Raw genomic sequence first — 16,159 nt, 5'->3', positions numbered from 1 at the left:
AATATTGATTATATTTTTGTATCAGTCAAGTGGCAGTTTGTGGTGAAAAGTTTCAAAGAAAAATACAAAAACACAGGATGTGGCGGTGAGTTCTAAAAGAGAATTTCTCTCTTTTTTTCATCCAAAATGCAGAAAATTGAGCTTTGAGCTTAAGGAACGCATTTTTAAGTGTTGTCATCTATTTCCATCTATTAGTCTAATCATCACTATTGTGCTTCTTTGTTAACATGATGGTTGCTGTTGTGCTATTGATACTTTGGAGCCGGTGTCATCAACATTCTCTGGGGATGTGACGCTAACTGTAAGCACTGCTCTGTCTGAGGCTTGTTAAAATTTAATCTGAGCTTTATTTTAACACAATCGTGCCATAAAGTTGTTTAATTAGAACTACTACAGGTGAGATTATTTGTAGTGTTAAACAAGTCTCACACATAAAATTACACAAGATAGCTGGCATTAGGTAACAGTGTTTCACTTAGTCACTCCATCAGCAGGTGTGACATATGTGATAAAAATAAAACTTCACAAAAGTTCAAAAACTAGAAAAGACTGCTGCAAGGTTTTTAGTGAAATCTTAAATATAACGATATTTTAGTGAACGTGAGTAATCTAACCTGCCATATGCATTGTAACAAGAGATATGTGTGAGGATAACAATGTCACTGCTGCTTCTTGTCAAAATAAAAAGACAAAAACAGACAATAATCACATATGACTAATTACCCAGAATCACCCCAGCCCCGGTCAACAGAGAGGTCAGGTTACTGGAATGTTCTATTTTATCTTGAAGAATGAAGATTATGTAACAAAGTTTTTTTTAAAGTTGTCAACAGTTTAAAAGAGTTCCAGTGAAGATGTTTTGGGGTTACTGGCAGACGACTGAATATATAATACAAATAAGGGTGGGGTCTAGCATGGAAAACATTTAATCAAGATTTTGGTTGGTACGTAAATGTCCTAAATTACACAAAACTGATTCTTGTGAGACTTGAGCCATGATACAATGTTGTTACCTCATCAAAAACATGGAGTTGTGTTTTCTGTCATTCACGCATGATTGAGTAAGCCTTTATTATTAGTCTGTCTACATTTCCAAAGCTCAAAATGCTCTGTTCCACCTTATGATGTCATGTGGTGGTCATTTCCAAGTTTTTAGCTTTAGTTCAGTAGAGATGGGCAATACCAGGGTTGAAATAATCCAGATGATTATAATGAAGGTGTATGGAGTTTAAAAACACAGTAGAGCACTCCCTGTATTACAACATGACATCACAAGGTGGAACGGAGTGTTTTCTGTTTGAGAGAAGAACTCATGCAGGGGAAATGCAGGGTTTGGTATGGTTTTGATGAAGAAAAAACATGATAACCAGAAAACCACCCAGAAAAGTTACACAATGCAGCTTTAGAAACGGGTAAGTGTAAAATTGGAAATTGGAGGAAGTAGGTATTTAAATTAACTTCCTGTAGATCTCACAGTATTTATCAAGAATGCTATTTCAGACAACAAAATGAAGAAGGGTGCACTCATCCCAAAGTGTTAGAACAACACCCATGGTTCTCCCTTCCTTCTAGATTATCAGTTGACAAATTTGTATTATAATTAGCAACTAACAGTCCACATAGCCCATATTAGGCTGTTTTTTGATCTGTTATAATGTATAATTTTCAAAAACATACCTGGAGACTTTGTTTTATTCACACTTGTTTACCACACAAACCCTGTATATTTAGAGTTTTTTTCCCAAATGGAAAATACTTTCCTCCACATTTTGATGTCATGTGGAAATAGAGGAAGTTCTCCATTGTGTTTTTAAACTCCATACATCTTCACTACAATAATTTGGATACTTTCATCCCTGGAATTACAATCTCTACTGAACTAAAGGTAAAAAGTAGCTGATAACTTGAAAACTACTGCTTCATGACATGATGAATTGGAACTGAGCCTTTTAAGCTTTGGAGATGTAGACAGACTAATAATGCAGAATTACTCAAACATGTGAATGAAACACAACTCCAGGTATGTCTTTGATGAGGTAACAACATTCTAACATGACTCACAGCTCAAAATAGTCAAGTTTTTAGGACCTTTAAAATATTATCTGTACTCATTTACATGAATAACATTAGGGTGGTACTTGAAGAGGCTGTACCTGATAATGTTCATGTAATAAAGTACATTTATTTTTTCCCCAGTACAAAAGAGAAAAGTTAAACCACTGTGTGCTGTCTGCATCTAATTCCAAAGTGTTTTTATTGTCTGCGAACTAGAACCAGCTTCTGAGATGTGACGAGATCAGGCTTTGACAACTGGTATGGCCACAACATACCCACGAAATATTATTGTTCTTCCTGGAATGTTCCACAGCATGACATTTAACAGCTCTACTGTTCATTTATTAAATTACACATGGTTGTATAGCTCAAAAATACCTAGAAAAACATGTGTTGTAACTGTGAGTGGGGTGGCCTCTTCACAGATCTGATCTGTCTGGTTTGGTCTCCATGATGATAGAAAGGTCAAATGCCACACTGAAACATTCCAGACAAAGCATCTCCATGGAGAAAAGCATTTGAAGGACCCTCCACCAGAAAAGTTACACAATGCAGCTTTAAAAACAGATAAGTGTAAAATGGGAAATGGAGGAAGTAGGTATGCAAATTAACTTCCTATAGATCTCACAGTATTTATCAAGAACACCATTTCAGACAACAAAATGAAGAAGGGTGGCCTCATTCCAAAGTGTTATAGAACAACACCCATGGCTCTCCCTTCCTTCTAGATTAGCAGTTGATAAAATGTATTATAATTAGCAACTAACAGTCCACACAAACAGTCCACATGGCCCATATTACGCTATTTTTCGATTTGTTATATCTGTGGTATTTCTGTCTTCATTGAAACCAAACAAAACCAGACCAAGTTACAGGACAGATCTGTGGAGATGCGACCCCGGTCTCAGTCAGAATGTCTGTATTTCTCGGTATTTTTGAGCTACAAAACCACCTGTAATTGAATGTACGTGTAAGGTAGAGCTGTTTAATGTCATACTGTGGAACATTCCAGGCAAAGCAATGAGGATTCAAATCTTATGCTTTCTTTTTGTTTTTTGTTTGTGAAACCTAATTAATCTGATAATCTTACTACACACCACTCTATACTACCCACTTGTGGTGCAGTTACAGTAAAAGTACATTTAAGAAGCTGCAGATCGCATATAATGATGCACTTCGTTTTTTACTGAAAGCCCCTCGATGGACAAGTGCCATTTTGCTGTTAGTGAAAAATAATGTCCCTACGTCGAATGCTGTAATCAGGAATTTTGTAAATACGTTTATGAAGCGCCATGAGGACTCACAGAATGAAATGATAAATGTTTTAATAATGCCTGAGCAGAGCAGTGTCAGGTGCACCCTTGAACTCCGGAGGCACTGGAGGAACTGCATATATGGATTATGTAATATCATTGCTGTTGTGTTTGTCTTCTGTTTGTTTTTTAAATGTTTTATGTGAACCCACCGGAATCTATAATAAAGCTTGATTTATTGATTCATGAGTTATCCTGGTGCCTTACCTAGTTTGCGGCAGAGGAAGCGGACTCGGTAGTCATGGCACATCCCGTGAGGCTGGTCCTTGTTGAGACACACAAAACCGTACTCTTTGTCCTTCTTGTGGATAATGTCTCCACTCTGCTCAGCCGGGACTCCTTCTATGGTCTCAGCCTACAACGAAAAAGAAGAAGAAATAAGCCACAAGCTCAACTCTAAACAGTGTTACAGGACTACATTTATACCATACTCCATTAGGGATGTAATGATATCCAAATGTCTCGATACGATATTTTTACGATATGCATTTCACGGTATTGTGTAAATTGTGACAGCTTTTCTGTCATAATAAATAAAAGTACTTAATAAGTAATTTTTCCATGCAGTATCTACTAAAACAGAGCAAAGGATCATGGTCTATGTAGTTCTCTTAAATGAAGTAGCACAGAGACTTGTAATTTGATATACTGTGATGGCCCATGATATCAGAGATAGAGATAATACTCCCTACAACTGTACAACAACTCACCCTTATGTAAAAGATAATACTACCTACAACTGTACAACAACCCCCTCTTATATAACAGATAATACTCCCTACAACTGTACAACTCACACATGTGTAACAAATAATACTCCTAACAATTGTACAACAACTCACCCTTGCATAATAGATAATACTCCCTACAACTATATAACAACTCACCCTTATGTAAGAGATAATACTTCCTACAACTGTACAACAACTCACCCTTATGTAAGAGATAATACTCCCTACAACTGTACAACAACCCTCTCTTATATAACAGATGATACTCCCTACAACTGTACAACTCACTCATATGTAACAAATAATACTTCTGACAATTGTACAATAGCTCACCCTTATGTAATAGATAATACTCCCTCAAACTATATAACAACACACCCTTATTGTAACAGATAATGCTCCCAACAAATGTACAACAACTCATTGTTATGTAACAAATAATACTCCCTACAACTGTACAAGAACTCACCCTTATGCAACATATAATACTCCCTACAAATGTACAACAACTCACCCTTATGTAACAGATAATACACCCTACAATGTACAGCAACTCAACCTTATATAACAGATAACCCTAAGTCCTGCCAATCATCATATCCTTGTTGCACTGTTTTTCCTTATAACCTCTTGTATATAGCAGAGATATATTTGTATTACTATATTTCAGTATTTTATTTTTACTTGTATGTGTACATTTACATAAATATGTCTTATTTGACGGCAGTCACTTGCTATTTTTGCTCTTTGTTGTTATAATATATTGGGATGTGTGAGCTACTGTGTCCAAATAATTTCCCTTGTGGATCAATAAAGTTTGTCTAAGTCTAAGTGTTCTGTGTCAGTTTTTCATCTTTATGTAGGTCAGAGGGCCCAAACGTTTTTTTTCAGTGAGGGCCAGATATAGAAATATATTTGAAGCAGGGCGCCACAGACCGGAGGTAAATACAGTAAGTCATTCACATTGGTGCATTTTATAGAGTTTTGACTGAGCCATCGTACCGTTAATAAGACTTGAATTAATTTTAGATATGTATCGCAATAATATGTGATGGGATGCAAATACTTAAAGGTCCTATATTACACAAAATTGACTCTTGTGAGCTTTAAGCCATGTTAGAATGCCATTACCTCAACAAAAACATACCTGGAGCTGTGTTTTATTTCATTCACACATGTCTGAGTAATCCTACGTTATTAGTCTGTCTACATCACCAGATGTTAAAACACTCTGTTCCACCTTGTGATGTCATGGAGCTGTAGTTTTTGGCAATTCTAGTAGATACTGTAATTCCAGGGCTGAAATGATCCAAATGATTCTAGTGAAGATATAGGGAGTTTTAAAACATGGTAAAGTACTTCCTGTATTATCATTATGAAATCAGGTTGAACAGAATGTTTTCTGTTTGAGAGAAGAACCTTGTTTAAATTGAATTGTGTAACTTTTTTGGTGGAGAATCCATCAAATGCTTTTCTCCATGGAGATATTATGGAGATTTTATTGCTTTGTCTGGAATGTTTTCACAGTTCAAACCAGACCAAAGTGCAGGTCAGATCTGTGGAGAGGTTTTTCTAGGTATGATTGAGCTATAAAACCATGTATAATTGAATAAATGTAAGGTAGAGTTGTTAAATGTTATATTGTGGAACATTCCAGGCAAAGCAATGACATATTCATAGAAACAAGCAAGTGACAGACACCCAACCAAAAAGTTATACAGTGCAACTTTTAATAAGTCCTAAGCTAGAAGCCAAATAATTCTAGTGAAGGTGTATGGAGTTTAAAAATGTAAAAGAGCATTTCCTGTATTATTGCATGGCATCACAAGGTAATAGTGTGTTTTCTGTTTGAGAGAAGAACCCAGTTTAAATATTCAGGGTTTGTGTGTTGAAGATTTGTGAATTAACCAAAACACAACTTCAGGTATGTTTGTGATGAGGAAACATTATAACAAAAAATAGTGTAAAATGAGCCATTTAAATCTGCAGTTAAAAATACTGATAGGTAAAATAATGATTGAAAAAGTACACAATTCACAATTAACTGTTGATCCCACCCACTCCTTTACACATTAATGTTGAACTGCGATGAAGTCATAATTTGATGGTTCCTCACAGACAGCTGTTTCCACCTGGCTCTCACCTAACAACATCTCTGATTGGATAAAATGGTCTCTCCCTGTCACTTGCTTCCACATGGTTCTCGTCCAACTAAATGCTTTTTAAATTGCATCTCTCTCTTTTCACAAATTGCTGTCAATGCAATGGGCTATACTGCATGTAGTAAAAGGCATTTTCCTGAACTAGAAGAAATAGAAGTCAGGCACAGGCTCGTTAACAGGAGAGATAAAATAAAAAAAGTTAATGGTGCACCAGTCAAGGGATTCACACAAATATAGTAATAAAAGATGGCCATAAAAGAATTGTCTTAAAATCACACAGGGGAATGATGTCCAATCAATAAAAACAATCAAAGCATATGAAATAAAAATGATAAAATGACAAAGTGACAAAGGACTCTAAAATGTGTTCCATGAGAGATGTAGGATACAAAAGACACACAGAGACACACACATATATAGGATTTTCATGCTTTTTTTTTTTTTTTTTTGCATTGACATTACATTGACTTAGGGTGCACTCACACTAGGACTTTTGAACTGTGTCCAAGCATGGATAGCCCCTAAAGTGCGGTACGTTTGTCCAGTGAGCAAAATCGGACCGTGCTTTTGGAGGAGGTGGACCAAAGCACGGCACGGTTGCTCATGTATATGCACATGCACAACTTTACTATACAAGCCCTGTTAGGTACAGTGATGTTACAAAGTAATAACATCTCCAGGAAAAAAAAGCATTTGACGGATCCTCCACCTGAACTTACACAATGCACTTTTAACCAGTCACTTGCTAAACTGCTAATACATAAAATATTTAGATTAGATAGAGAGACCTTTCATTATTTTGAAATGCTACATTCACTGAAAACAATGTATTGCTCAAAGTCCTTCCACTCTTTGCTCTCTGCTCTAAATCACCCCCCCTTCAGAGCACTATCAATACACTATAAAAGGGCATCCTGGTAATGAAACTACTGTACATTGCATTAGGCTTGTCAAGTTGATGCATATAGATTTGTATCATGTTTTTGTATATTTATGGAGAATTATCGTGTGGGAGGATGGGTGACGAAGGCTTGTGGGCGGAGCATTGGACAGAACTTTACTGGTAATCATAAATAGGGTTCGAATATGGCTTGGGAGAGATCGGTAAATTACTGAAAAGGCATGAATGACATATAAACCCTTTTCAGGCATGCTAGAAAGCTAAAAAAAAAAGAAAAAGCATAATACCCCCTCTTTAACATAACCCTATACTTAAATGTAACCTATTTTAACGCATATCAGAGCTTTAAATCATGCTGCTGATCTAAAAAATAAAGCATTACCGGGACCAGAAGGGAGGCCGGTCCCCACGATGCGAGTGTGCGTACAGATTTCAGTCCCCACAGTGACAAAGCCCCACCCACACATTGTTTTCTGCATCTTCACAGTAAGCACTACAGATGTCACAGAACATCAGAGAGAGGGCTGGCTGCGCTCGCTAAAATGCTTCTTATTTTGTGAGCTGTCTGCAGAGTGTTCCGTCATAGCGCATTCTCCTCCCTGACACGCTCTCCACAATAACAACCACACAAGTGACCCGTGCAGACAGCCCCAGTCTACTAAGGTAAGGGTTCTCAGTCTGTGGAGCACGACATGGATTTCGCTCAAGGAGTTAAGGTTAAAGGTACATTGTAAACATAGAAGTGTTATTTCAAATCTTCCACGATATGGCATTTAACTTAAAGGGCCTGTTAGATATTATGTGTCTGATTATGGCTGTATAAGGGCGGTTTAGGACGACTGTATGATTGCTTATTGTTTTGCATGCAGTCTGAAAGGAATAGAACTAGACCGTCTGGTAAACAGCTCAGAGATACAAAAATTGAGTCAGAGAAAGGCCGATGTGATGCTACTTCCACTTTGTGCGACATGTTTTCTCTAGTGTGTGTGACAGAAAGTGGGGACCGGGTGAAAGGTGAAAAATTGATGTGAGGAGAAAGCAAGTCGGGGTCTTGGAAATCCACAACGAGGAACTGTGTGGACCAATAAGAAGAAGACAACGCCTGGATGCAACCAAAAAATGCTAGAAACCATAATGTTAGACTACGAAGACAAAGACTATATAAAGGGGTTCAGGGTTAGAAAGGGGAGACGAGAGCGTCCACCTGTCCAGATCCCAGGTTTTGTTTTAGATTAGGGACAGGTAGTTGAACCCTACTGCTTTGTTATTCAATATTTTGAAGTGTAAATAAATAAACAGAAGTGAACTCAGGTCTTCTTATCTGTGAATCCCTCTCCATCAACGAGTACTCGGAGGAAAGAGTTTAAAGGCCATATTTCCTAGTGAGCCACAGTGTTGGACACGTGTGGAGACACTTTTAAAAATATTCCATCCAGTCCTTGTATTTGCAGAGTTCGCTGGTGCTAGGCTAGTGCATGTCAATGGGCATAGTTATCCTGCCACTAAAAACAGTCTTACTCCACAAAGCACCCAAAGTAAATCTGTTATTACACCAGACTGTCGATGTAAATGTCTGTGTTGAAAGAATAATGTTTGAAATAAAACTAACCTTGCATTGCATGAATCGTTGCATGTTGAGGGACTATTTTCTCATATATCAGTCCGCTGCTGCCAAGCTTTCTATCAGGAAGTACAGCTCACTACTGCTGCTCAGACATAAATCCTTCAAATGCAAAGTTGGTTTTAGTACTAAAATTATTCTATCAACACAGACATTTACATGGACAGTCTGGTGTCATAATAGATTTACTTCGGATGCTGTGTGGTAATACAGGAAGTGCTCCAGTGTGTTTTTAAATTCCATATACCTTCACTAGAATCATTTGGAGGATTTCTGCTCTGGAATTGCCGATCTCTGCTGAACTAAAGTTAAAATGTAGCTGTTAACTTGAAAACTACACTACCCCTACATGACATCACAAGGTGGAACAGATCATTTTGAGCTTTTGAGATGCAGACAGATTAATAAACTAAACTTTGGGTATGTTTTTGCAGTGGTAACAACTTTATAACATGGCTTAAAGCCCACAAGAATTCATTTGGTGTAATATGGGACCTTTAATTAGTCTCCAAGGTGACAAAGCACCACGCAAAGTTACATCTGATGAGCCGTTTTACAGCAAGGATGCATTTTATTTTAGAGAACACCAGATACATTTAATGCCACACTGTGAAACCTGCCAGACAAAGCAAGCAGGTGGTATACCGCCCACCAGAGAAGTTACATAGTGCACCTTTAAAATCATATGCTGCTCTGTTTTGTTGTCTTCATACATAATGACTACATAGTGCCACATGCTGGGTGAGCAAATTGCCTTTTGCTTTAATACATTTCGATTTTAATACAGCCAATATGAAAAAAATAGTGTTATTGAACACTATTTGCGCACTTCAAATAGGAATCTGTTAAAACCCGGCAGCAATAATAGTACTAAAGCTTGTCAGGGCATATTAGCTATCCAATATCCCATAATATCACAGTATATTGTTACATCCCGCAGGTAGTGAATGAAACTCTGTAAAGACATGCAACCCTAATTTATTATGTTTTTGCCACCCACCAGTTGAGAAGTCCTGTACCCATTTTTGTTCCATGTATTTGACCAAAATATTTCCTACCAGAGTACAGATATATTGTATAAGCAGATCTTGGGGTCAAAATAAGTCAACTGCATCTAATAAGAAGGCATTTTATTGTTCAATAATCAGGAACTGTATGTTTTCCTGCTTAGTGTTGTTGGCTTTACTGTCAGGGCAAAATGCCGCCTTTGTCTTGAGAGAGAAAAGTGCTTATAAACTCATTGCTGTGAATATTTAGGATGCTCGGACTGCACAAGGTAAATGGGGAATAATTTTGGACCTCTGCAAACAGTTTAAAATGAACAAATTCATTTTTTTCACATTTTAACACAGTAAAATTTAGGTACAGGTCTCTGCTTAGATGGCTAATATTCACTGATGTTGAGTTGTCATAGGAGCAGTGGGAGGGTAGTGGTACCTGCATGTCCAGGGGGTTGGGGCAGAGGTGTTGGGGGAATGCCTTAATGAGGTCAGACAGTTTCTCCCAGTCTCCAGAGCCGCGCTGGTCATCTCTGCTCAGCCACTCGGTCCACTCGGCCTCTGCACACAGTCACAGATACACAAAAGAAGAATGTAACCGTGAATTTGATTTATATAGTGTCTTTCAAGAGACCCAAAGTGCTTCACAGTGCATTATTCATCCACTGTGTTTATAAGCTGCAACTGTAACTGAAAATGTCATTCTTTGCATTTGATCCATCTTTCTACCAATGTCGCTGGTGCAACATGTCAGGAGCATGAGCTACTGCTGTATGATCTTGATCTGGGTTGATGAAAACCCACCCACACATGGGGACAACATGCAAACTCAGCACAGAAAGGCACGGACAACCTCGGACTTCTTATGCTTCACCGACAAAAGGAGCGAGGCTACACAAACCACATTCAGATGGAGCTCGACTGCCCAACCACCAGGTATGAAAGTACATTTCTTATACATTTTTTCCATAGTCATTCAGAAAAAAAAAAGAAAATAAATGTATTATATTAAAAGTTTGAAAGCTTGCTCCAGGTTAATCACCTACATGGTAACCAATGACCACAATAAATTGTATTTATATATTTATAATATTTATATTTTTATATTTAATATTTATAAATCTTTAACATTAAAAGAAACATTAAAAAAATGCTTAGTTATTAAAACATTTCACCAGATCTTGCAATTTAAATGTGCTTGAAACAACCACATTATGGATATCAGTTACCATATTGATGGTTAGACTACGCAATGCCTTTGAGTGCTTAATGTTTCAAATTTTTGAAAAGTGTATGGGAAAAATGAATATCTTGCCCAAGGACACAATGAGTATGAAATTAAGCTACTGCCATCTCACTGTGGCATCTGGAATTTAGGGCTGTCTCTTATCACGGTACTAACCAGGCCCAAACCTGCCAAGCTTGAGATTGGCCATAGGACATTCTGACCACAAATGTGTTGCTTACCTATCTCTACACACATCTAGTGTTACCTCACCTACCTCTAATCCTCTCATTGAGCCCATTCATCAATCAGACACCCGTACTGGGGTGTGGTAGATTTGTTCAGAATGTTAATAGCTTGGCACAAAAGAATAGTGATGATTAATCTTTTAATGATGTTTTGGAACAGACAAAATTAGCACATGTTCTAAACTAGTGTTAAAAGAATCCTAGCAAACAACATGAGTTTGTCCTAATGCTATCACAAACAAGCCAGAAGTGAAATCTTTATTTCATGATTTTGTCTTTAAAGATGCACTATGTAACTTCTCTACTGGCTCCCTGTCTCCACTGAGAATGTTCCACAGTATGGCACATAGACTGTATATTTAATTGGACACAGTTAACGTGCTAGCCGCCGAATTCCAAATAGGAAGGTTGCATGGGGGCTCTTTAGGCTCCTACTGACCCTGGCTCCCACTGACTTACATCGGAATACTGTGTCTTCTCTCTAACCTCTGCAGTAAGCCTCATTATTTTGGTCTTAAAATGTCTGTATTAACCCACTCTACATGACCCTGGTGTTTTTATTTCACTATTTTGTCACTTAAAAAAGTCCTATTTATTTTTTTATATTTTGAAAATAAAAATATGTTTTAACATGACTCAGCAACACATTTAAAAATAGAAGTAGGTCCTCATTGGTGTTTTTGTTCAATATGGCAATAAGGACGTCAAGGTGAAATTTCAATTATCTATGACAAAATCAATTTTTTTAAAAACTCCATTCAAAAAGGGGGCGCTGTGGAACAATTTTATATCCCTGCTATGTAAATTGTATATCATTGCATTCAGGTCATCATTATGCTCAAAAGGTATAATAATACAGAGCAATAGGACACTGCATTTCAGTGTGATTTAATACTTCTAAAAATAGCTTTTTCTTTGCAGATCGGCCACATCCACATTCTATGACTTATCAAAAAAATACTTTTTATAGACATAAACACACATGGGTCTGTGATTACAGACCAAATAGCAGGCTTTTTGAATAAAAATCCATTGTGAACAAAAATGAATATAGAGGAAACATTTTGCAAAAACTGTGTTCTGTCCACAAAGGCTGACTTCCTGTAGAGTTTAGGGTGGGGATATATTATTTTTTCATGTCTTGACATGTGCTATGTCTACCCCAAAGTCAAGTCCTACAGGAGAAGGACCTAAGCTGGTCTACTGCAGTGAGATTGGGTGAACATTTACCTTGCACCCACTGGCTGGAAGCAGTGACGTTAAAGGACAGCCCCTCTTCTTTAGAGTGGAACGTGCGGGAGACATGGGCCTCGCTGGAAGACTTGGTCCCTGAAACAACATAGGGACATGTTAATTAAGAGGGAAAAAGAGAAAAAGGGAGAGAGGTTAGAAGAGGAGTACCCTGATAAACTGAGTGGTCTTCCACCGCTGATGAGGGCTCTCCCTTCACTGCAATCAGGGTCCAGGGGTGTCTGATAAAAGAGACTGCACTTAGTGATGTTTAGGATTTTTTGACCTCACCTACAATGCTTTTAATTTGAAAATAGAATACAATAAAATATATGTGGTTTTAAGCAGAACAGCAGACCCGACTTTTTTTTTTTTTTTACCTACAATTCCAAATTCACTCAACTCACAAACAAACCAAAACAAACATGGCAACACCAACAGATGTACTTCAGGCTATTTTAGTGACAAAACAGACTATTTTGTTTGTGAAAAACAAGCAGAAAGTAAGAGCTTTGTGCATTTGTGGACAGGGAAAGTGAGTGTGCTTTTCTCTCAACTGGATGTAACAGAAGTTTGGATGTGAGCCAGTTAAAGGTGCACTGAGTAGCTTTTGAAGGGTCCATCACCTGCTTGTCTGGAGATGTTTGTACTTTGCATGAAGAGTTTGATTGCATGGCTTTCTACATTCATGGAAGCAAGAAGAAGGGGGACACCATCAGGCAAAGTTACAGGTCAGATCTGTGGAGAGGCACCACCGCTCACAGGGACATGCAAGTGTTCAAGGCATTTTTGACAAAACACCAGTAATCAAATAAAGGCAAAACATTCCAGGCAATGCAATAACATCCTCATGGAGACAAGCCAGTTGCTGACCATGCACCAGAAAAGTTACAGAGTTCAAAGTTTTCTGATGTCTATTGGATTCATTGCATAAACCCCTGATATCAACACTGGGCTCATTTGCTCTAATTGGCATTGTGGTTTTACAGTTGTGCAGATGCATGTCCTCTTTGCACTCTGAGAGGAACTGTAAGGACTGTCAACTATGTTTGTGAGAGTGAATATGTCAGCACAGATAGAACATGCAACCACAAGACCTCATAAATCTATGCTTATTAAAAGTGTCTGTAGCTTACGAGCCACAAATGAGCCTCTGATGACACCAGAGCAGAGAGGAGGCGACGCGAGGAATGTCAGAGCCGTCCCAGAGTGTTCACACATAGCTCCACTGATCTGCTCAAGAACAGACTCTCATCCTCTCACCACCAGGCCTTTACCTTCTCACCACCAGGTTCTTATCCTCTCAACAAACTCACCCACACCTTCAGTGAGGGGTTACCAGATGCTCAACCCCCACCAGAATGGCACCCTTCCACTATGTCCTCTCATCTAAACAGATCCTCAACCTCTCACCTTAGCCTACACCTTCACACCAGGTTCTCACCCTTCCATGAGACCCTCACCCTCTCGTAAAGCTCTCACCTAACACCTAACACCAGGGTCTGTTATCTTATCAGGGATCACTACTTCTGCACCCTTCCACCAAGACTTTGACTGTCTCAAGACACACTCACTCGCTCACCAAACTCTCACCCTCTCATTAGGACCTCACCCTGTCACCGGAACCTCGCCCTCTCACCAGAACGTCACCCTCTTAAGACATGCTCACTCTCTATCCAGAAGTTCACCATCTCACCAGAACCTAAGCTTCTCACCAGACACTCACCCTCTAACCAGGACCTCTCACAAACACCAACACACCATCTCTCTAGCCTCTCAACTGCCTGTAAAGCTGTTCACCCTCACCCTCTCCTTCACCCTTCACCTCACCAGAACCTCACACTCTCACCAGCCACCACTTCTCACAAGAACCTCACTTTCACGAACCCTCACCCTCTCACCCAGAAACCCCATGGCATCTTCTCACCAGAACCTCACTCTTTCATCAGACCCTCACCCTCTCACCAGAACATCACCCTCTCATGGCATCCTCTCACCAGATCCTCACTCTTTCATCAGACTCTCACCCCACTCACAGAACCTTCACTCTCTCATCACCCTCACCCTCTCACAGAACCTCACATCTCTTCATGGGCACCCTCTCACCAGACTCTCACTCTCATCAGACCCTCACAGACCTCATAACCCCTCACATCTTCATCTCTCATGGCATCCTCTCACCAGAACCTCACTCTTTCATCAGACCCTCACCCTCTCACCAGAACCTCACTCTTTCATCAGACCCTGACACTCTCACCAGAACGTCACCCTTTCATGGCACCCTCTCATCAGAACCTCACCCCCCTCACCAGAACCTCACTCTCTTATGTCCCCCTCTCACCAGAACCTCACCCTCTCATCGCACCCTCTCACCAGAAACTCTCTCTTTCATCGGACTCTCACTCTCTGACCAGAACCTCACCCTCTCATGGCATCCTCTCACCAGAACCTCACTCTCTCAACCAGAACCTCTTCTCTTCACCCCTCATCCCCTTCATCAGACCCTCACCCTCTCATGGCCACCTCCACCTCTCTTCACCCATCACCTCTCACCCTCTCACCAGAATCTCACCCTCCTGACTCACCAGACCCTCTCATTACCCTCACCCTCTCACCAGAACCTCACACTCTCATGGCACCCTCACCTTCTAATCACCCTCTCACCAAAATCTCACCCACTGAGGACCACACCCTCTCACTGGCCCCAGGACGTGCAATTAATCAAATTTGAATCAAGATCAAGATTCAGTCATTTCTACTTTACTTTTAATCAAGAGGTCTACAGCCAGCTCTCAATAAAAGCATGTGGTTTGGAGCAGAATTCAACCTCTGGAAGGCAGTTTTATTGTGGGTCAAAAGGCAATCATGAAAAATCTGTATGATTTATGGAATTGATATTGGAAGACATTTGCATGGTCCAGACTAAAACCAATTTGAAAATCGACTGATAAATATGAGGAGGAAAAAAAAAATGCAATTAAAAGTCTTGAGTCTTGCACCAGCACAGATATATTGTATAAGCAGCTCTTGAGGTCAAAATAAGTCTACTGTGTGTTGTCTGCATCATTAGAAAGTTGAAAGTAGAAATAAGGAGTAGAAAGTAGTAGCTAGAAAGTACGAATTGTGCACATTAGAGACCAAAGACTCTGCTCTGGTCTTTGGTCTCTAAGTGAGTAATAACTTTGGACCACTGCAAACGATTTAAAGAGTTTTATTAAGACAGATAAAATGCCTTTCTTTTTTCTTTTCTTTTTTCTCATATCGCCCACGTCTACCAGACCTCACCACATCAATCTGAAGATAGATTGTTTTTCCACCTTCAGATTTATGATTTATAATGAACAAAATTGTAAAATCATGATCTACGTATGCTAAAAATGCAGTGTCTTCTTTAAAGGTGCTCTATGTAACAGTATGACATTAAACAGATCTACCTTACATTTATTCAATTACAGGTGGTTTTATAGCTCAAACATTCCTAGAAAAACAAGGATTCTGTCTGAGCGGGGGTCACCTCTCTACAGATCTGACCTGTAACTTGGTCTGGTTTGGTCTCCATGACAATAGAATGGTTTAATGCCACGCTGTGAAACATTTCAGACAAAGAAATAACGTCTCGATGGAGAAAAGCATTTTATGGATGTTCCACCAGAAAAGTTACATCACCTGGCCCCT

The 16,159-nt window shown here is 39.1% G+C and overlaps 1 protein-coding gene across 1 annotated transcript in view; it reads right to left on the bottom strand.

The window, feature by feature from the left end:
* The window catches only part of LOC110162588 (cell migration inducing hyaluronidase 1), a 139,609-nt gene that overhangs the window by 44,311 nt on the left and 79,139 nt on the right, over nucleotides 1–16,159 (bottom strand). The window contains 4 exon segments of the mRNA XM_020927486.2: nucleotides 3,576–3,723; nucleotides 10,221–10,342; nucleotides 12,485–12,583; nucleotides 12,656–12,726. Of these exon segments, the coding sequence (XP_020783145.2) occupies nucleotides 3,576–3,723; nucleotides 10,221–10,342; nucleotides 12,485–12,583; nucleotides 12,656–12,726 (440 nt within the window).

This window comes from Boleophthalmus pectinirostris, unplaced genomic scaffold, assembly GCF_026225935.1.
Source record: "Boleophthalmus pectinirostris isolate CB_2022bp ecotype Guang Dong unplaced genomic scaffold, ASM2622593v1 HiC_scaffold_19, whole genome shotgun sequence".
Lineage (NCBI taxonomy): Eukaryota > Metazoa > Chordata > Actinopteri > Gobiiformes > Gobiidae > Boleophthalmus > Boleophthalmus pectinirostris.
This window is presented reverse-complemented; position numbering and strand designations above follow the sequence as displayed.